Here is a 23658-nt window from a genome sequence, read left to right as displayed (position 1 = left end):
CTGTTTGATGTTCTATTAGAGTATATTCATCCTTATAGCAGTTAGTGGTCATGACTGGTCCAATAGGTAATAGTGTGGTATGGTGTCAAATCAATGACAATAATCCACTCTGATGTTATACAACAACATAATAATATCAATTCTTTAAGTTATTCTAATAGAACAGTCAGTCAGTCAACTACTCTAATAGAGCAGTTATCAATGTACAACTCAACAAGTTTAATAAATTCAAGTGCAGTGTTACACCACATATGATATCAACACCACACAATGAGGTGATAACTTACCGAACTAGATTTCTGTACTTTCTTGCCACTAGCAATATCTGGAATGTGAAACAACATCATGAGATGAACATTGTACTGAGACCTGCTCACTGTGTACAAAGCCAACTATACCAACTTAAGTTTCAGCATCACTACCGTATCTCAGGTTATCTTCAAATGGTTTTTTGTTTGGATTATTTTGAAGAGGCTCTTCTTTCAAAAATAAATTATCTCCTGCTTGTAAATAAATTGCCACAATTAAAGTTCACATGACTGGCATGAACATATAATCGCTCCATGCTCGTGTTATAGCACAGTATTAGTGGTTTAGCAGTATCATTGAACAGATGATCACAGACCTGCCATTGTTGAGAAATGACATGTGATCAAGCCAGTGGCCGATTAGAATTTGCTCCACTAGAGACTTCCCCAGACTTTCTCCAGTACATAGGGACAGGGAATAATTTTCTGTTGGCAAGATATCATGCATTTGTGACACGAATTTCCATTTGTTTTCAAAATGTACACTCTTAAAAATAAAACTTCAAAATTCGGATATTGCCTCTTGTGCAAAATTTTCAGCTTTGAAAATAACCCACTATACGGCAATTTGTCAATCAACTAATATTGACGCTGGCTTCAGAACTGACCCTAATCATTACATAATGAGACAACAGTCAGTTACTAACCTAATGTTCCATATCTCTTCTTCTTGCCCATATCAGGAATAAGATTGTGATGATCTGTGTAACACAACTATTATGATCAGAATACTACCATATATGGGTACAATCTGATATGTGCTTACAGTACAAGGTTCAATTAGTAGTGCCTGAAATTACTTTTTTGAAATGTTCTGACAAAGTGTCTGAACAAACCCAAAACTGTTCAGACATTCTTATATTTGGTCTGACATAATCAGTTGAGTTCAAATACAAGTAATAAAAAAAAATAAAATATACAGTTGAGTTGCGTTTGGAAACAGAGTAAAGTTAAAACAGTAAACCACATACACAAATGAAAAAAATTGTAAAAATGATATATAATTACAATACCCAATCATCCCAGTCTTCAAGCAGAAACTTCTCTTGTTGAAGTTCATCATCCTCTTCTTCATCACCATAATATTCAACCTCTTCAGCATCGTTATCATCATCGACAACCACCACATCACGTGTTGAAATCATTGCTGATGCACTAGATAAATGACAATCTGATGTTGCTTCTTTATGTTCAGAGCTGCAGCGCTTTTTGTAATGTTTACGTGGGCCATGAGAGGGTCTTCTTTGCTTAGCACTGCACCACAAATCTATCGCAGAATCTGGTTTGAAGTCCCGAAGTGGAGATTTATCAATATTTAAAGCTACTAGGTTGCTCAAACTACTTTGGGCAAGGGAACTCCTCTTGTTGGTTTTGATAAGGTTTACTTGAGAAAACGCTCTTTCCAGCTTACCGTTAGAAGCTGGCAAAGTAAACAAAATTTTTGCTAAAAGAAGTGCGTTCTGCCATTCTGAAGAATTGGGGCAATTAAACAATCGCCACCATGCTGATTTGTAGTCCATGGTTGGAAGTGAAATAAACTGAATGGCATACTCAATCATTGACTTGAATTCTTCTCGAATTTCACTGATATCAGCACCTGCAATTTCTAATGGTACTTTGAAGTGCTTGGCCAACCTGTCAACAGCATCCAAGGAGTTTGACTGAGAACCATCATTGTTGTCATCAGCATCCCCATCAGCATCTTCAACATCGACAACATCATTTTGCTCATCTTGTAGTAGTTTTTTCCATCCTTGAGTAGCCATCACGACTATCACATCTCGGAATAACTGCATGTCAGACCATTGTAAACGTGTACGTAACTTATTTACTACAAAGTGACAAAATTCCATGTAGTGACTTTCAAATTAAGATTTTGCTTCAACAAATCTTTTCAATTCTTGCCCTTGGTACAGGTGTTTCCCATCTTCACAAGCAACCTTTTTAACAATTGTAGAGTAAACTTCCATTTGGATATTGGATTTTTCTTAAGTTTGTCTATTTCTTTCACAGTTTTAAGTAGGTATGTAAGTGCGCTAACTATATCTAGCTCATCAGCTTGCATGCTTTTAGAAAATATTGAACATGGTGTTAAGATGTCAACAAATACGGCACATCCCAATAAATATTTCGCATCGGTCCATTTTTTTAAATAGCCAATGAACTTGCTGCGATCCACAGACTTGACTGATGAGTCTTCAGACAAAGTACAAAGGTGAGCAGTATATGCTCCAAATTTGTCTATAACCCTTTTCATAGCACTAACTTTATGGCACACCCATCGAGTGCCACAAGCTCGAATTGGCCTGGTTCCTCCCTGATCATCAAATAGGTAAACTTCTTTAAGATCAGAAACAATATTAGCCAATTCTCTACACTTTTTTGGAGATTTTTGGTATAGGTAATACAAACGCAGAAGCGTATCATCTACAGCCTTAAAGCAAGGGGTACCTGAAAGGGCATCACTGATAGCTAGTTCGGTTCTATGTGCTAGGCACCACATCCACACAACCCAGGGGAGTTTTCCCTGAACCAATCCACGCAAACCATTAGCAGCAATGTTGGAAGATGCTCCATCAGTAGCAATTCCCACCAAACCACTGCACATTTCTTGTGTGACACATGATATACCTAACAACTGAAGCCCTTGCTGAAGAGACTCAAAGAGACCTTCAGCATTTGTGTGAAGTGGTGTATGCATCAACAGGTAAGTCATTCTGGTATGTACAGTGTGGTCATTACTGTTTACATCACACCACATAACAAATACCATTTCATTTTCTGAATTTGATGCATCAGTAGACCCATCCATTAGGAGTGAAAAGAAAGATGAGCTCTGAACTGCTGACTGTACAGATAGCAGTTTTGATTCAGCTATATACTGTACAAATTCCTTTGCTGAATTTCCATTTAAGTATGAGGTTCCTAGGTTTACACCGTGTCTTATCTGCAACTCACATAATTTGGGGTACTTCTGGTAGGCGATGTGCTCAGTTGCCACAAAATACGCAATGTCAAACTTCAGTTTTAATTTTTGCCGTTCTTCCTCAGAAATCATACTTAGTGACTGTACAATTGGCATCAATGTAGTAGTATCTCTCCCTCTGCTTTGGGCTTCCTCCAACTGTAGAAGTCTCATGGCATGAAGGTGTTGATCTGATTTAGCATGATCAACTACATTGGTGGTCCGCACGCTCTCTGCTCCTTCAATCCACTTTCCACTGAAATTCTTTTTACAAACAATTCTTTCTTTGTACTTCTCATACTTTACATTTTAGCTTCTCCACAACTTTTTCACCATTTTCCCAAGATGTATCTGAATCTAGCCAGGCTAAAGTCTTGTACTCACGGTCATAGTCCATAAGCCATTTTCGAAAGGTGCCAAACTTTACTTTTCGACGCTTTGTGGAAGAGCTGCTGTCACCATCAGAGCTAGTAGTGCAAGTTCTCTTAGACATTGATGTACAGTTATCCAATACCTGAAATACATACCAACAACAGCGCATAACCCAGGTAGTCACGAATAGTTACACGTGCTTTTGCTCGCCAAACTGCTTTCTGGGCCCATAAATTAGTATACTGCTTTCAAAGTTCTTCTACTGACTAGCTACCAAAGTCCGGAAAGCACTATGCGTATATGAGGTACACTAGACTTGCTCGCCCCAGCACCCAATGAAGCAGTTTGGCGAGTATAAGTTACCAAACTTACTGAATATCGCTCGGCTCAAAAACTACAGTATACGTATACAGTAACGTATATACTAAAGTGAAACAACTGCTTTGCCACGAGGAGAAATTTTTCGTTCGTAAAATTGGCACATGCTCACGTGTGCACACTTTTTTATTTGTCGATCAGTCGGACTGGTGCTAGCACAGAAGACTTGTTCTCCCATTAGTTTCGTCACTGGATCTCGCTAATTGAAGGGCGTGGCACCTGTTTCGTTCACGAGTATTCATCCCGTTTCGTTTGGGATGAATACTCAAGAATGAAATGGGTGCCACGCCCTTTTTAAAATCACTCGCACCCGCACGAGACGACGTTGCATTTGAGCGGTATTGTGATTAGTACTGTAAATTAAATACTATACTTGTTGGCAGTGTTCTTATCGCCTTTAATACTGGCTCGGACGTTATGTCCGTACAAAATGATACTTGTTCAGACAAATACTAATAATGGTCAGAAATTGTCCGATGTCCGACCGTAATTTCAGGCTCTGAATTAGGGATCATAGAAATAACAAGTAGTGAAACAAGTGAGGTCACCTACACCTACAGATACACAACCTACTCCATGACCAAATAAGGTATATCTGTAGGTACAGGGAACATCAACTTGTATCACTACTTTTTTCTATGATCCCTAATTTGACTTAAAATTCCAAAAAAATATCTTTGAACAACTAGTTAAAATGAGAATTAAAAAGAACTGCTGAACTGCTGGCAAATTACAATATTTAGTCTTCCAGTTCATCTGCAACTTAATCTGCAATACTTTTGTCACCTTGATCTATTATGATAATTACATTAGAGATTAATAACTACATGTACAAAGCACATGCAAGCTAGGAGGGTATGGGGCATGCTCCCCGAGGAAATTTTACAAAAACAGATGCTTTGAAATGGAATCTAGAGGCTTTTTTGCCATGCAAAGTATCTTGATCCTTTCTTTTTTTAATAATAAGATAGCATAGACCAAGCAGTATAATTAGAGCAATGTTATATATTCTACTGACTGTTCTATTAGAGTATCACACTGACTGCTCAATTAGAGTATTTCAATCTTTTTATAAATTCAAGTAGCTGAAAATTGGCATTGGTTAATCACAGTGGCTCTTTGAACTACTATTCCTTTCACTGGTTTACTGCTTCCTACACATCCCAACCGCTGCACACAGATCTAAGTAGATACCACCTTCAAAATACCCAACAGTATGCCACACAGTTGACGTGGGCGAGATGTGGGTGCAGTAGGAGTAATGGCAAAACTGGAGATGCCATCTTACTAGCTTAAGTTGTTCTGCTTAGATCATGCGCGCTATATTGTGATATAGTTTCTAGCTATTGTATTGCGATATAAAAAAATATGTCTTATGTTGGCTATATCACCCAGCACTATTATGTGGCCATCTCAGCAAAAGTCTGCTTAGTTTTCACAACCATGTGTTTTGGTAATAACAAAATTTAAAACAAATGATGAAACTACACATGCTACAAAGTAAAACATACGTAAGCAAGTTTTAATCAAGCCATTACTCAAGGGAAGCTAGTCTCAAACCAATTAATTCTATATACCACCTAGTTTGCCTGCTCATGGAGAGTTTGAATATCCTCGTTTTGTTTCATTAGTCCCAACAGTGCGCATGCCACATGTGCTTCCTTATGATGCAGCAAAATTGATGTTACTTCTTTATATAAAATTCCTTTATTGTAAGTGACTACAATGATAAAACTATATTGATTCATTTGCCAATTCATGATGAACATTGTAAGCCAAATCCCAACTTTGTAGACTAATGCAAACAAAAGTTATGGCAGCGAATTTAAATGCCTGCAGCTTATTTTCATCGTACGTAGTTGCTGTATATTTAGATTTCTTTGCTCTTCTTACCATCTAGTGCTATAATTCCAAAACTGCTAACCATAATTTGGACACCAGATAAAGCTGAGAAAATAAAATGAAATTTGGAAGTTGTGTGAACCAGGCAGAATCCACTGAGATGGTCACATATTCAAACCCAAGTTTCACACACACAATCACAAATACAAAGATGATAAGTACACACCTTAGAGAAGTCCCTCTTGACCACACTACTCTTATTAGTGCTCTCCTCCACCTCATCACTGTCATCATCATCATCCAGTAGGGTAGGACTAGTAATGTCCAATGACCTCCTGGTGTTCAACTCATCTGTCTTCTTATCTGTCACTGGGTACTCTTACTCCTTAAAACTGTGGTATGAGCTAGTGGAGATGAGAGGTGTATCATAACAGAGAACTAACACATAATACGATGGACACCACACTGGTTTATCTTTTACATACAACTTCAGAGTTCTAGTTATCTGATCACTAGAGGCTTGCATAACTACTGGGTTGTCCACTGTAGTGGGAAGTGAGCTGGAGGATACCTACTGACCTTATCATACGTATGTATTACTAAACACATGCCATCTACGGATGACTGTAAACAAAGAACTGTAACTTAGATTAAACACAGTGTGAAATGGTACCCAAATAGGGGTAAAACCTACCAGACCAAAACTTTCCATAAACTCCTCTAAGTACAAGCATGCAAATCTTAGGAATGGTCAATATCTACACAACACAATTCACCATTCAATAGCATATTACGCCATGTTATGGCTCAATTTGTTCTTAATATGGTAAGTGATAGCATCAGGTACTGTGATATGCAGAACCTGAAGATAAATCCTCACACACACACACACACACACACACACACACACACACACACACACACACACACACACACACACACACACACACACACACACACACACACACACACACACACACACACACACACACTACACACACACTACACACACACTAACATGCTGCATCTGTCTGATCATTTCTAGTGACATTTGGTAGTTTAGTATATGCCTTCTCATGACGTAACAAGCTGCTACTCTTAAGATAAGACTTGTGGCTGGTGGTGGCTGTCGTGTGAGCTCTGCGATGAAATGTCGCCTCATCCGGTAACTCTGCTCTCCCAACATGTAATGGTCTTGTGGTGGTCCTGTAAGAAAGTGTGGTGAGATGTTACTATGTGAAATACATGATAACAATTACAGACTGACAATAAGTCAATATACCTGTACATATAAACAGTTCACACATCACACACACAATACACAAACAGTCACAATAAAATTGTGTATCTGTACACATAGGATGTTCTGTTGACGGAGCTGTGTAGGAAGAAATAAAGAATATAGTATTGATGATCTGACTGAAAACCTCCTAACAATATGTGGAACTATTATTAGAGAGGATTATAATGGACAATCATTGAACATTTACCAGACAACTAACTCAAATACCATCCTATTACCTATTGGACTAACCAGTGATGACTGACTGTTCTATTAGAGTATATTCATGCATTTGCAGGATGGTCTGATGTGTGTAGTGACAAGCAGTTCATAATCCACTTTGATGTTATACAACAACATAAATATATACCATGATCACATGAAACTTCAAAGGTGCTGCTGGTTGTATATAGGGCATATACACTTCAGGTGAGTATATATATACTCACCCAGTTAAGTATATATATTAAGGTTACGGGTTAGGCGCTTAATAATAGGTTATTATTTTTCGATGCGTGATAATGGTTGGTGCAATATTGGCACGAAACTCGAGCAGGTGTTAGTGAGAAGGTTGTTAACTTTAAAGCATTGTATAGCCACGTGATAATAGTGGAGGAATCGTACGAAGTGAGTGTTAATAATTTACTGCGGAAGGTAGTCAAGGTAAAATTAAGTCCCCGCAATGTGGTTGAACCGGCGTTTAGCGCTACTGCTTAATGTGGTTATTATTCATCAAAAATAGCAGCTGTCAGCCAATTAGCACTAGTTTTTTTATGGCAGTGTCAATGGGTGGTTATATTATCTAGGTCCTGTCGTGGAGACTTTGTGGGAAAACTGACTAGAAGCTGGTTAATTATTGTATCTTTCAAGGATAATGGCGATTAGTTCTGCTACGGAAATACCGCTAGTGCACTACAGTGCTGTTACAATCGGATAACAACTCAATTCGTTCGTGACGACCTAGAAATCACTAAGTAATAGCTTATTAATGCTGAATATCATGGTCTGGCTTCCCATGAAACCTGGTTTTTGATGAATAGCAACTCAACAGTTTCGCTGTTTAGTGCCTGCATTTCTGTACAAGCGCATCCCTTGTTGAGTGTATCGCCGCTTTTGGTATTTCTTGTACGTTAATATACCATGTTATTTTAGTGAGTTCTTCCGTGCAAAACGGTTAAAATAGACCTATAAGCAAAGCGCCTACAAAATTATTTAATGGGTAACCCGTAACCTTAATACAACATCAATATCGTGTCCTGTAGAAAAACTCCAATAGCAGCTTGTGGTATATTATTGATATACTACAGCAAACTAGCCAATAGAATCAGTATATCACTTGTACATTTGATATACACATCTGATTGGCTAAAATTTTTTGAAAGTGTTATAGTTGTTTTACCAGTTAAGTATGTCCGACTTGACAACTAGTGATACCATAATAACCAATGCCTGTTACCCAGCAAACAACATTTGTTGCCTAGCAACCGTTGCTAGGCAACCACCACTAATATATAAATGTTTTGACACCATAGCAACGGTTGCTAAGCAACTGCCAAAAGGTATATAACTAGGTCAGATTTAAAATTTGTTGCCTAGCAACAGTTGCTATGGATTGCTGGACCGATTTTCAAGAAGATTGCAGGCTGCAACACACGTGCATACTCCTTGAGCATGCTAATCACAAGGAATTAACTTACCAGTACTAATAATGGTGTAAAAACATTAGAAATTGCTGTTACTGCTTCCAAGTGGGAGACGAGATGTTGTATTAACATATTATACTACAGATATCATGGTATTCGAAATATATACCAAAAGATATACATATTTAGGAAAGGGTGCCATAGTGCGAGGCTTCGCCTTGCACTATAACATCTCTTCTAAGCTTGTATATCTTTTGGTATAACATATGTGACCGGATTTCACATAACAAGGCTTCCACACACACAAAATCAAACTTACGATTTTACCAGAAATGGATTGCTGGTCTAATACACTATCATATTTCACACTGTACTTCCTTCAGCACTGACAAGTCTGGTTTCTGTAGCAGCTTTCTTCCGACCCTGTCAAAGCCACGAGTGTGAGATTGGCACCATTAAATGGCCATGACTTTGTGATAATGGTGTGTAGTGAGCTGGGACTTCACAGAGAGCTCGCCAATAGTGTTCTCAGTCAATTTGGAGTAGTTTGAGGGCCACGGAGAGCCCAAATTTGGCCTCTGGATTCCAATCGTCTTCTTACTCCATTTTATACCCGTATATTAAGACCACCGTCCACCCCCACCCTCCCACCCTATTACTACCATCTGTGATGTTATTACCCACTCGAAAAAAGCTGCTCAAAACAGGGCAAATGTTGGGTATCAGAAATGTATACACCCACTTAGTGATAGCTAGTAAACAGATGAACAACTGGTGCAAATTTTGTTTGCACAGCTGTAGGCACTGGGAAGTTATTACACAATGATTCCTTAAAATCGCTATATCTCCTAACAAAGCTTTGTGCATCGAAGCCTTGTTTTGTCAAATTCAGTCACATATACATATATATATATATATACCTACCTGGGAAGTCATGTGACAGATTACTTTGTCACGATTTTGGGCTGATAGCCTAACGTGGGCGGACGAATGGCGCCCACACTAACTAGCATGATGACTAATCACCCAGAGACTCGGGCTAATAGCCTTTGTCACGCTAGGCAATCAATCACCTCAGCCAGTAAGTAAGAAGTAAAAGTGAAATAAAGCCTGTATTAAACTTCTGCACAGGTAAACATTGCACTTCTTTTCAGTGGTCTGAAATATGGGTGTGGTGACTCTCCACAGACTTTGTGAATTACCTTCCCTTCAGGGTTTTACAGGTGTTTAGCAACTGAAAAACAATGGTGCAGGCCTCGTAGACTACTAGGAATAGCCTATCCCTTGGAGTTGTTGAAAGGGGGCATATCCCTTACATATGTGAACGAAAATGAAGATAAGCTTTTTATTTGAGGCTTTGTCAAGAGAATTTGTGAAAAAAAACATGATAGTCAACAGTTTAGAAGATATTTCTGTACGTAATATGTTGGTAAAACTGGTTTGTTTAACTAGCGCTTCTTTAGCAGTGCATAGTGTAATTAAAAGAATTTAAAATTTTCATGAATTACCAAATACGAGAATCACACACTAATAATAATGTATTATTGCACAACCAAAAACCCTATTGGTTATAACAATAAAAAAGTTGATAAGTTCCAGATGACTTAGCTAGCTGCATGGCGCCTGGTCTTCACAAGTAACACAACATACATGTAGCTTGTTTTTCTTTGAACTTGTTACTTATTTTGTAATAATACTTATGACAGGTGAATTCTCACGTACTACATCCAAAAAAAGAATGGAACTGGAATTATTTTTTCACATGAACTCCTGTAAATGGGTAATATGTTTCACTTTCAGTTCTATTCAGTTGGTTACACAACATCACAAAATGAATAACAGTAATAATCCGGTCTCTATGACAATGTAGGGAAGCCACCACAAATCAACATCTTAATTGTGTTGTCAGTGAAAAGAAATGGGATGAAAGGAGGACAAAGGTAAGTCCATGATGTGTCTATTGTACATACTGCAGTATGCTAACAAGTGCCTGACAGACTGAAGCAACTTCTAATAATATTGAAAAAGCACATACATAGTTTTAGCTGTTATTGAGGTTCCCTTCTCTGAAGGTATCAGTCAGTCAGTGAGACAGTCAGTCAGTGAGGCAGCATAGCTAAGTGGTTAGGGAATCTGCCTGGTGATCGAAAGGTCCCAGGTTCAATCCCCGGTTACGCTACTTTGGTTTTTGTTGTTGTTTCCTTGAGCAAGAAACTTTACTCACACTGCTTCAGTTACACAGCTGTTAATGGGGACCTGGTGGTCTAGTGTCAACTGGGGAAGCAGCCCACCCAGCTGTAACATCAATGGGTACCTGGTGTTAACTGGGGAAGCAAATGTCTAACTATCCTTGTCTCGCTTAGCAGTGTTGAGGCCATTGTGGAACTCTGGGTTCCGCGACCTCTCTCTATGAGACCTGGACAGTCCTCCTGTGGGTTACTGGCCCTGCCCCAGGAGGATTTGCCTGCACAAGGCTCAAGCACCTGAGTAGTGCACAGGCATCCCAGTGCTGGCTTACTGGGTGGTAATAGCTGTGTTTAGCTGTGTTTTGTACAGCTGCTGTAGGCTTTGTTATGCAGTCAGTCAGTCAGTCAGTCAGTCAGTCAGCCAGTCAGGCAGTAGAAAATTCTCCTGGATTAAAAATAATGTACCAAGGCACGTTTGGGCTTGGTGATACTGTACCTAACCAATACTGCCAAGGTGTCATGAGTATTGTGAGGGTGAGATTGGTTTATAGAAAATGTTGTTTTTTTGGTGCACACCTTCATGATCCATAATATAGAGTTTTCCTAACTGTATGATAAACACACGTACATACACATGTACACATGTGCATGCACACACGCATACACCCATGCACACACATATATATGCACACACGCACATAAAAACACATCCACTTACCACTATCCAGGATTCCAGAAAATAGCAACAGTTTGGCCTACAGTGAACTAAACACAACTGTAATAAATGCTATTGTAACTGAATGTCAGACATAAGATAACAAAATGTGGAACTTGACATAATTTCAATACCATATATGGTACATACAGTATGCACACATGTTAATGAGAGGAATAACATTTAGCCCTCGATCTCACTGCCACAACTGCCCTATGGCATAAACGACCATAGCATCACATTCTAAGTGCTCTGTAACTTCAGTCAAGAATTTTAGTAACTCCTGCACTTACATATCTTGTAGTGGCCACGCCCTTAAGTGAACGGGAACAGGGATAATTGGCCTCTCTGCACTATTGCGTGATTAGATGATGCAATCACATACTTTTGGAATGTTGATAACAAGTATTGTAGACGATTCTTCGCAGTGATAATGGCACTACTAATAAAGAGAAACGGTAAGGAGAAGGATTGTATAGGTTGGAGTGGCATGTTGCTACTTCTTTTATGCCTCTAAACAGTGACCTCGTGTCTGTATGTGCATGTGCACTTGCTCAAATGCTGAAAACCAGACTTGGTGACCATCACTTCAACCATAAACAGGTTAGCGATGTTTATTGTGTTATTAGAAACAGTGGTAGCCTGCAGAGTTGTGAAATTTCACGTTTGGTTTCACTTAATCCAATTTTTGCCCTTAAAAGTTGTATGATGACTCTGTGGTTGCTCTTGTGTAAACAGCAACTTGATAATCGAATTCCTTATTCTATAGCAAGTAAACTGATATAGTTTTATAGGATTATATGGTATTGTAAGATATTGAACTGTTTTATTTGATAGTGTGATTATGTAATGGTGATTTTTGTAGTTGCATAACTTGTAGAGTAGGCACATCTTGTAGGTGTTGTAACGCTGCTTTAGGAATTTTGATTTTGTTGTTGTGTACTGTAAGGTTAGGAATTTTTGTTTGTTTTTCTGCATGTATGTTTTGTAATATAGGATAGAATTTTGTGCATAGTTTTGTACCTATAAATACTTTGAATCAATAAATAAAAGTTTAGTTTTTGTTAGTCAAAGCTCAGTGAACTATTTACGAGTAAAGTCCAGCGTGACAGAGTTAGCCCCACTGTGACAGAGTTAGCCCCACTGTGACAGGTATAATATGCAAGTTATAGCAGTTTAAAAGCAGATTGGAGGTGGCGGTGAGGGGTTTTGACATTAAATTTAGTAATACAAAGTCTTCTTGTTCATTATGAGGTAACATTCCAGTTTGTACAGATAACAGATATTAGTTAGTTCACTGTACATACAGTAGTACATTGAATGAGCTCTTCTTGTCTACCTGAACTGTATTCTAATTCATTAACTATCAAGCTAACTAAACATATTTGAAGCTACTAGCTAACTGAGGCATTAAATAGTTGATCATTGAATGTGAATTGGCCAAGCAGTCAATTATATCAATTCTTAAATGACTGTTCTATTAGAGTATTTGAACAGAACTTTGTATAACAGAATTATTTTTCAGTTCAAGGAAGACCGTTTGTTTCAGACAATAAATATAATCTTCTAGCAGTTGCTGTTGACATCATTTACACAGCACTACAAGATTTTATTATACTGTACGTAGCAACACTTCTCCAAGTAGGCCAGTGAGAAGGTTTTCGATCAATGTGTACAAAATTATGCAAGTTATCCCTCCTAACATTGCCATGCAGGCCCACATTGTGTAAACACACATTCCCCACAAAGTTCTATGTGGGCTTAAGGATTAAGGTACTTACCCTATTAGGAATGTCCATATCAACACTATCACTAATGTTTTGTTGATCACCTTCACCCAGTCATCTTTGAGTGACACAGTACAAGCCTGTACTGTGTCACACAAATGAAGCCCATACATTTATATGTAGAACATTAAAATACACTTTAGGCAAAATACTCTAATAGAACAGTCACTTCCACAGTTTGGATAATCGATGGTCAGATAACGGAGAGACCGCTGTATACAAACACACATTCACCCACACATAAAATACATTATTATATAATACAAGCTGACTAACAAACAATACAATAGAGTGGTCCCTCCATAATCTGGTCATCGAACAATAGAAATGACTGCTCTATTAGAGCGTTTTGACTAAGGTGTGCTTTTATTAAAGTAATTGAACAACATTCTGGATTATGTACTGAATGTGTCCTCAAGTGTCCACATTAACAGGTTCCAGTGTAATATGGAACAGAACAAGGAACCCCTCTCCGACTACTGTCTATTGGATAATGACTTACTAAATACAAGCACATGTGACTTACCATAATGTCTTCTTTCTCATCCTCTCCAACAATCAAACAATCATTGATCTTCTGTAATAGTAATAAACAAATGATGAATTATTTGTGTGTTTAACCATACGTATGTCAGTATATACAGTAAACAGTCCTTGTATATACAAATAAATATGAAATATAAACCACACACACACACATGTACGCACGCACGCACGCGCACGCACGCATGTACACACACACTATACACGCACACATGTACTTCTGGTATTAGTAAATACTTCAACACTCTCTGGACAGATTTCAACAGGTAGGCTCCTAATGGTAACATGTGTCCAAGTTTCTGTTGACATTTCTGTACAATAATACAATATAGTAATCACATCATATCATACACTATCAATAAACAGCTGTGAAATCTAGAGGACTTCGTAAGCTGTATTATAACAATAACTACACACATGGCACAAAGAAAGATAACCCTCAACTTACAACACAATACTACACAGACGGTGTACACAGAACACACAATACTCCCTAGTTTATGTCATCACCATAGACACAGTACAACTCAACACTAACAGTACAAAAGATATGGGACACTACAATAATGTCAACATAGGTCATGGGATAAACAGATTAACACCTTAGTGATATTCATAACAACAAGCTGACTGTATGTGAACACTTCTCTACCATAGTAATACACACAGACAGACAAATGGACAGACAGACACAGTTACATACATTATTGTGTTGCTTGTACATGAAGTGACCTTCTTTCTGCTTAGTAGAGGAAGAAGTGTCTCTGTTGTCAACCTGATACTAGTATTGACTAGCTTGCCACCGAGAAACCTGAATGTGTCCAGTAGTAAAATATAGTGTTAAATACTTGAAATAAAATAGGTGTAAGTATAATTATATGTGCAACGGTGGTGGCGTATGTTATATGACATCACACACACACACGCGCACCCACGCACGCACCCACCCACGCACTACACTACACACAGCCCAAATTGAGAACACATTTTTTGTTGACTGCAATAAAGTGAGTACAGAGAGGAACCTTAGTTAAAAGAAAATTTTACAGATCAAAAATTCTTTAAAATTTTGCTACTACATATCAACAGACACACAACTTCACACTCTACACAACTCATCACATTATTTTGTTGCTACAATACTGGACCTTGCTGGGCCTTAAAAATCCTATCACTTCATTACAACATACAAGGTGTGTTGTTCCTCTGGTATACACTGGACACTTTTATACACTATGATGTGAGCAGTAATTGTGGGTTTGAGTTTGTGTGTGTTATGATGAGGTGGAGTTGTTAACAACATGTCATTTGTACCCTAACAGGTAGAACAGGAGTGTCAGTTCTCCATTTAATATAACTGTGTAGATTACTTCCCCAGTTAACACGAGGTCCCCATTAATAAAGCTGGTCATTTTCTAACTCTTAAAACCCACACATATAATATACCTTAGTAACAATGTACTGAAAAATACACACACTGATAAATCAACTTTTACACGTAACCTCAAACAGATTACTGTCACTATGGAACACAATTTGTGCTATTATATTTGTGATGTAATAAAGAATAAAATGTTACCTAGGGGTTTACCCTGTGACCAAGTCAAAGGTTGCCACGACAACAATATTTATACAATTCAAACATACATGCTACAAACTATTCATAACTCCTTCCCAGTTCACTACATTGAGCTGATAATGTTACAACATCTAAAACTGATGTGAGTTGAACATTAATAAATTGATTACTGTGTCATATTTATTCACTATCGGTCTAGTCCTTCATAACAAGTCAGTGAATGTTGTTACAATTATTTATCCTTTTCTGAGTACACAAATTATATGTTTTCTATTGTTGGATGGTTTTAGGGTTTGTACATTTGTTCCAGCTCTACCATATGTACATGGTCAACACATGACTACTACAGTACTACCTTCACACAGGCGTATAATATTTGTATAACACACTACACACAGACAGACTCACCTGTGATGGTAAATATCTAGGATTAGATAGGAAACTGAAGGATTATTAATGGTAAATCTGGACATGTATGACCTAATCTCTTAGACCTATATCATCTGTGTCACTATCTGCCTGAGGGGACTGCTCCTCCCTGCCTATCACATGATCTACATAATCCTAACCCTTACACCCCGTTCACACTACCCTCTAACCCGGGTAGAGTACGGCACGGCTTGAAACAAACTGGAGTGTGAATCAATCGAGCCGTGCCGAACTGGGTCCAGCATGGCACGACAAGGAGAGGTGGGCTGGCACGGGTTGGCCCTGAGTTGACTCAGGATAGCATACAGTTTGAACGCATTCCGAGCTGGCCAAGTCATGTTAACAATATAACTTGTTTCTGTTGGCCACACAGCAAGTATATTCTATGTTCTAAAACTTTTCTTCAAAATGGCTATGACGTACCGTAGTTCTAGTAGACTTTGTGACAATTACGCTCGAACGACGTGTTAATAATCCTGGAGAAAGGAGCATCCACTAGCTTAAACATGGTGTCTCTAGCATTGTACGGCTTATTTCAGCTGGTTCTACACTTCCTTGCTACAATTCTAGTGTCTTTTTATTAAGCGTCTAAATAATCAAAAGCTCATGCGCTTCTCTTAGCTAATTATTATTCGGCGCTCGCACTATCGAGCTCGTGTCAGATGCAGTAGTGTGAACAAGTGCCAACCCGAGTTCAATAACCCGAGTTGAAATCACTCTGGCTAACCCGGGATAGTGTGAACGGGGTGTTAGGGTATATAACACTGGTCCACTATTCTATGTCTCTACGGCCCCAACCTATTCATCACTCATAAGACTTGTTAGATGAGACTGGAACACCATCTAACCACAGGGTGTTCTGTATCTGTCATCTTGTTGAGATCATGTGATCTGACTATCTTGTACTATTGGTGGTGGTCAGCACTACATGAATCAACCTGTAACGGAACGAGACACGTATGACAAGTTAGTCAGTATGGTGTGTGTAGAACTACTCTATGATGACCATGGAATTGTAACACATTTATGAAATGAGCTACACAAGGACACAGTTATTAAACTACACTACTAGTGTACATGGTTGAGAGGTAGAGGATGACAGATATACTACACAGTTAACAAAACTATATCATTGACTATGACACAATTGTGTAGTCAGTCAAACACACAAGATAAACAAGTGGTTAGTGACATGTATCATCCTGGAGGTAATATTTGTAGACCAACATGTAACCATCAATACATTAGTTACAGGACAAACAGGTTTCCAGTTTGAGATAGTCAAACCCTCCTCCAGGGCGATTTATCACAACAGCAGCTGAACAACAAATGTTGATTCTTGCAATAAACCCTCTGTCTGCTGGTCTAAGCTGTCTGTCGACACATGAACAACTCTGGCAGTTGTGGGAAACACATTTATTGTTTCCAGTCAACCAACACTGGAATGTCCATGTACCACTCATACACTCAACTGGGGCAGGACTAGTAACACACAGGAGGACTGCACAAGTCTTACAGATAGAGGACACACAACCTGAAGTTCCAGAATGACCACTAAAACACTATTCAACACAAGGATAGGTTATACAGTTGACATGTGAGCAGATTTCTTGTTCAAGGTAACAACAGTAACAGTAACTGAGCATTGAACTTGGAACCTTTCAATTACCAGTTAGTTGGTATAGCCACTTAGCTATGATATCTCACACAATGCATGCACACACTCAGATGGACAGACAGACAGATACACACAGACAGACAGACAGACAGATACACACACACAGACAGACAGACACACCAAATCTGCACAATAGCAGCTTCAATCACATGATGATGTGTAAAATGGCCTAATGTGACATTAATGTTAATCTCAGAATCAGTAGTTGCCATGACAACATTACATCAGTATCATACACAGGTAAAATGACATCATCATAACAAAAAATTGTTATGCACAGTGAAACCTCTAGGACCATGAAATTGGACCTACTAGATGTGGCCACATGGAAATACCTTACACAGTGAAAATCACCTTTAGACTCTATTTAGGCTGTTTTGGGTGAGTAATAAATCTCATATACTCCACCTTGTTTTCTAATATACTTCACGCCTTCAAGCACAATATGACATATGCTCAAAATCGGGTTTGTCCAATCGCTATGCATTGTTCACGTGCAGTGATTTAACGAGCGTGATTATTTAGTCACGTGAGGACGCATAGTTGCCATGGCGCTAGTATTATCGTAAGAAAACCAGCCACCGCTTAGCCAAGCCTACAGCAGAAACAGCTGTGGATGAGGTAAGTAATCTGAGTGAAATGTGAAATAGAGTCTAAAGCAGTTATACGGGCACAATGAGTCTATGAAATTTATAAACTCTCAGGCCCTTAGTAGCACCCTCGCTTCGCTCGTGTGCTACAGCCCGGGCCTTCGGGTTTATAAATTTCATAGACTCCACATTGTGCCCGTATAACTATTATTTACAGAATAGCCTTACTCCATTCAGCATTAATTCATCAATTATAGCATTAAAATAAATGCCATAACTTGAACTTTTTGTTTGCTAGCCTGCATGTCTGCCACCTGACCACAGTCACAAGGCTAGAGGCCAAACAAAGCAGCACACAACCACCACTATATGCCACAACAACAAACTCACTGGTGGGATGAAGAGGAGGTTGGAAGGCTTCTCAAGTCACATGACAAATAAGGGTATTTTTTACATTGATGGAAATAAATTATTATGATCATTGATTAGTCTGTGGCTTATTACAGAATTTTTAGCACCTGTACATTAGGCAACAGGCACGCCCCTTGCTATTCTACATCCTTGTGTTTAAATAGAACTAGTGTACCATTTTTTACCCAAAAGACATGAAAATTTTGGAAGAGTTACTGTAATAATTTTGCTATAAAAGAGTGCTTGCGGTTTTTTGATAGCAACTTTGGGTGACAAATAGCATGGAAGTGAAAGGAAAGATTGGTGGCAGTGTCAAACTGGAAGTTGAGTATCTGATGATTGAGAAGCCAGAAGACAAAAATAAAAACACACAATAGTTTGTACTGTTTTGTATAGTGTATCATGAAAGTATCAAGGCTCTAGTGTGTAAACTCTAAGACTAGTTCTAGTTTAAAGGGAAAAATTATAACTTGCATTCTACAGCAAATTAGCAGTTGGGTTTGGACTAAAGTGTGTTCTAGTGCTTATATCCAGTAACAAAGTACAGTATATTTGTCCAAACCATTTGTGAGTTGTGGAAATTTCATGGGAGCCATACATGAACTATACCTTTAATAAGAGCTACGAAATTTGTGTTGATCGCATTTTTGAGATTGTAAGGCAGGGTATAACATGAAGGAGGGAAGCAACATTGGATGTTGGCCGTGAGAATCTCATTTCTAGCCTTCTTTGTGGTGGCCAGTTGCTGCTATCGTTCATCTGGAGGCTTTCTTCATCTTTCTAGTCTCGTGTGACCCTGACTACGACGCATGCCAATGAAGTACGCTGCATAGAATGACTTCTTGGGTGTTTATTCATAGTGTTTTCTCAGGTGTGACTCATCTCTCTATCTTTCTAGCTTTTCAACAAAGACATTTACAGCATCTGTGACCTGGTGTGTAATCTCACGTGATTTATACTTAGCCCAAGTTTAAAACTAACCATTCAGTGGGGCTTAATGGGGCTCATTGTGCCAATCCCATATACGTACTTGTCATATTTCATCAATCAGGAGGTATTTCAGTACCCAAGAACGTCCAGTACATTTTTCAATGCAGACCATTGGGCTCACGTGCACGCTTCCAACCTCCTCTGGGTGGGATGTGCCTTTTGTATTCCTGATGAATGTCTGCCTTCTGTGTTTTGTCATTTCTTTTATCTTCAATTAAATGATCCTCTTCTATCCAGGAAACCATACAAAGACATTAATTTTCCATATCAACACTTTCCTTGAAAGAGCATATCTAGATGCTACAAAACTATTTGAAGTGCTTAACAGACTGGTAGTCGCTAAGCTGTGCTGCTTTTAAAACAATTGCCACACCCCTTAAAGATCAAAATGTGACACGACAATCTAGCTTCATAGGAAAACAAGGTGTTGTGTCATGTCTACTAGCTTGATCTAATGTGTAGCTTAGTGGCAAGATCGAGATACCACACTAACATATTTCATAGCTAGCTCTGGTAAAAAAGAACCAAACTAGTGCAATAAAAATTGTGACCTAATTTTATAAAACCGTCGATATCCGTACAATTTTCAAAATGCATTTTATTTGTTCTTTGTTTTCTACAGGGACAGAGGAATGGACTAGCTAAGTTTCAGCTTCCTAAGTTAAGCAGCATTGGAAATACAGCACTAGACAGTCGGACGAGCAAATAATTTGATATGTACAGAAACTATCGAGAAAAGAATCTACAGACGCTTACATAAACCATCATAACTTACTGATACAACGACGTACAGAATTGAATCTTGGCTCATTGTGTTTGCCATGAATTTGTGCATCCACCAAGGTATAGTTTGTCCCCAGGAATGCTTCTTTGTTCGAGAAGGAAGGCAAATTCACTGAAAAACGATCGTCGGTAAATTCTTTTGTCACCGCAACATAAACAAACGTCTGTTACATTGGAATCTTTTCATGTATGGAGATGAAACAAAGATTTTTGTACTTCCTATGAACAGGCGAACACGATGATGCCCAGGATTTGTCCATTGGCGACTTAATTCGTCCACCAGCGAGGCGATACAAACTTGCACAATTTTTTTTCTGGAGCTTGCGTTTTTTACCCATAGTTTTTAAATGCATTTTATTACAAAAGTATTGTTGTGCGTATATTGACGGTTTTCCAAAATTCGCTCACAATTATATAATTTAAAAATGAGGTATGCTTCCAGCAATAAAACAAGAGATGATGATAGATGTGAGGGAAAATCCCTAGTTTCGTACTTGGAATTGTAGCAAAGTGGGGAAACCCTACTTTTGAATCCATCATCTCTTGTTTCACTACTTCTTATTGCTGGAACCACACATACCTCATTTTTAAATTATATAATTTTTATTTACAATAAATTTTATTGCACTAACTTTAAGGTGGTCACTATAATGAGCTTGTCTCAGGGAGGGTAGGACAAGCTCACGTTAATACGTAATAACATTGCGCAAATACTGAAAGTATTTCACATGAGCTGAATAGACCCTGTACAAAAAGTAGAGGGAGGGGATTGACGGGGATTAATACATATGTAACACTGTAGACACTTGATTAATAGTTTATGTAGTGTTATGTAATAGGAATGATGTAATTATGTATGCTGTAATGTAGCTCACGTGTAGAATGTGAGAAGAGAGTCAAAAAGCTTCTTGTTTAGTGTTGTAGCTCGCTCGCTTGCTGACAGATTAGCTCACATATCGTTACATTTGGGGGCTTGTCCGGGGAGAGAAGAAGCGCGATATTGAAGTTTGCTTCCCCCCCGACCGATCGTCTGAACATTGCAAGAATCTTTATAACCACTAGAGAAAAAGTCGTGGTACCGTGGCATTGTTATAACGGTACCTGTGAAGGCGAGTCATTGGTGTTAAGCGAACTGTTGTTTGTTTGCTGTTAATAATATAGGAGCTACGCCAGTGGTGATGAGCAGGGAAGCACTGAGAACCCAGCTGGACGCTATGCGGCTGGAGGTTCAGGCTCTACAAGTGGAAAACCGGAAGCTGAAGGAGCAGCTGGCAGGAGGACCCGAAAAGGAACTGGAATTAACACAACAGCTGGTGTGCATCAGGGAGGAGAATTTGCGTCTTGAGAAGGAACTAGACGAGGTGACTGGGGAGTTGCAGCGACAACAAGAAATTAATGAACACGATGAATTAGTACAACAGCAACAGGCGCTAGTAGCAGCTGAAGAGAACAATAGGCGCCTTTCCGAGCAGCTGTCACAACAAGAAGTAGCGGCTAGGGAATGAAACTAGCAAATGGGAAGCCATAGAGAGGCGACTGGTCCAGCAGATTGACCTGCTACTATCCCAGGCTGCAGATAGCAAGACAAGTGTGAGGCACCAGGTTAACACTAGTGATCAAGTGAGTGGGCAAGTATTGTGCAGCAATAACTTTGTGACCACACCTCATTCCATACCAACACCTAACATTTGTGGGTCTGTAATCACACCTCACATTCCTCCCATGGTAAACCTAGTATCAACACCATCCAGTTACACAGGTAACAGTCACCACTCATTTATTGGCCCTAATTCTGTCACCCCTATTCAATCATCTTCTGTTGTTCCAAGCACCATCACTAACCACTTGCTTATTGGCTCTAATTGTACCACCCCTATTCAGCCTGTTGTCACCAGCCCAACCACCAGCCATGGTATTGGTACTGGGGTCACCACTGTTATCCCCCCTTGGTACTCCATACCTTCTGTACACCCAACTACTTCTTGGCCTGTGTCTGCTACCGGAATGTCAGGTGGTACTGTTGATAATCTGTCATTAGCACTGTTGTCCCAACAGATCCCATCCTTACCTAAGTTTAGTGGGGATACTCTGGAGGGTGATGCTGAAAGTTTCACTGACTGGATAGAGCAGCTAGAATTGATTGCTGAAGCTTGCAGATGGAACAGCCAGTCTAAACTAGTGAATCTAGTGACTAGACTACGGGGCCAGGCCTACAGCTTTTACCGTTCGTGTACAGCAGATCAACGTGCTAACTATGATACTCTGGTTGCTGCCCTTAAGGAGAGGTTCACTCCCATCCAGATTCAGTCTGTTCAGAGTAGCAAGTTCCACGAACGGAAGCAGTTACCTGCAGAAACAGTGGACAGTTATGCCCAAGATCTCAAGAAGCTATATTACAGGGCCTACGCTGGTGCTCAGAGAGGAAGCAAGGAAGCTGAGGCTATGGGCAGATCCGTGTTAGCATACCAGTTTGTGGCAGGTCTGCTGCCACACTTAAAGTCGAAATTGGTTGGATGCGATGGAAGGCTTGAGGAGCTCTTGATGAAAGCTAGGTTTGAGGAAGCCAGATATCGTGATGTAGTGGCCCCAACCAGCAAACAGTCACCAATAAGTGGTAAAGCACAAGCAGGGCATAATACTCCAAGAGAACCCCCCCCCCCCCCAACAGAAGCAAGCATATAGCAGTACCCGACCAACTGAAATAAGAAGATGCTACTACTGTGGAGGCACCAATCATCTCCTACGAGAATGTCCTCTGAAGGGTAGATCTGCTCCGAGGGAGGCTGGAGGAAACTCTAGAGCTAGTGGTTCAGCCCCTGGTAGGGATGCAACAGCGAGCAATTCTGGTAACACGACTATCACCGATGCACCACGTATGGTAACTGCAGAAGATATTAAAACTCCAGCTACATCCAACAACAGTGCTAGCAACAACAGCCAGAATAGTGTGACGGATACCGTGGACAAGCTGGTAGCTGTATTACATGGGGTAGAACCGCCTCAACAAGTTGTATCGAATGTTGTACTAGGGATAGTTCCAACCAGTGAGGTACACTTGGATGGAGTGCCAGTGAAGGCTTTGTTAGATACTGGATCACCAATCAGTATCACCTCATTAGATTTTTTCTTGAAGGTGTGTGTACAAAACCGCAAGCCTAGTGAATCTCCAGAAGAGTG

General features: G+C 39.3%; 1 protein-coding gene across 12 annotated transcripts in view; it reads right to left on the bottom strand.

The window, feature by feature from the left end:
* LOC136246430 (deleted in lung and esophageal cancer protein 1-like) overlaps window positions 1-23658 on the bottom strand; it is a 37999-nt gene that overhangs the window by 4582 nt on the left and 9759 nt on the right. For 3 of the 12 annotated variants that reach the window (XM_066037855.1, XM_066037858.1, XM_066037856.1), the window contains exons 1-3: window positions 1322-3816; window positions 956-1009; window positions 288-325 (exon numbers count right to left, since the gene is read on the bottom strand). In XM_066037855.1, coding sequence (XP_065893927.1) covers window positions 2203-3447 — 1245 coding nt within the window. In that variant the 5' untranslated portion in view covers window positions 3448-3816 and the 3' untranslated portion in view covers window positions 288-325; window positions 956-1009; window positions 1322-2202. Of the gene's footprint in view, window positions 1-287; window positions 326-955; window positions 1010-1321; window positions 3817-6091; window positions 6270-6883; window positions 7072-11694; window positions 11742-13980; window positions 14056-14231; window positions 14333-14724; window positions 14833-16008; window positions 16968-23658 lie in introns of those variants that run through there. The other 9 variants (XM_066037862.1, XM_066037867.1, XM_066037859.1 and 6 more) reach the window with 7 other exon arrangements.

Source organism: Dysidea avara, chromosome 2, assembly GCF_963678975.1.
Source record: "Dysidea avara chromosome 2, odDysAvar1.4, whole genome shotgun sequence".
Classification (NCBI taxonomy): Eukaryota; Metazoa; Porifera; class Demospongiae; order Dictyoceratida; family Dysideidae; genus Dysidea; species Dysidea avara.
This window is presented reverse-complemented; position numbering and strand designations above follow the sequence as displayed.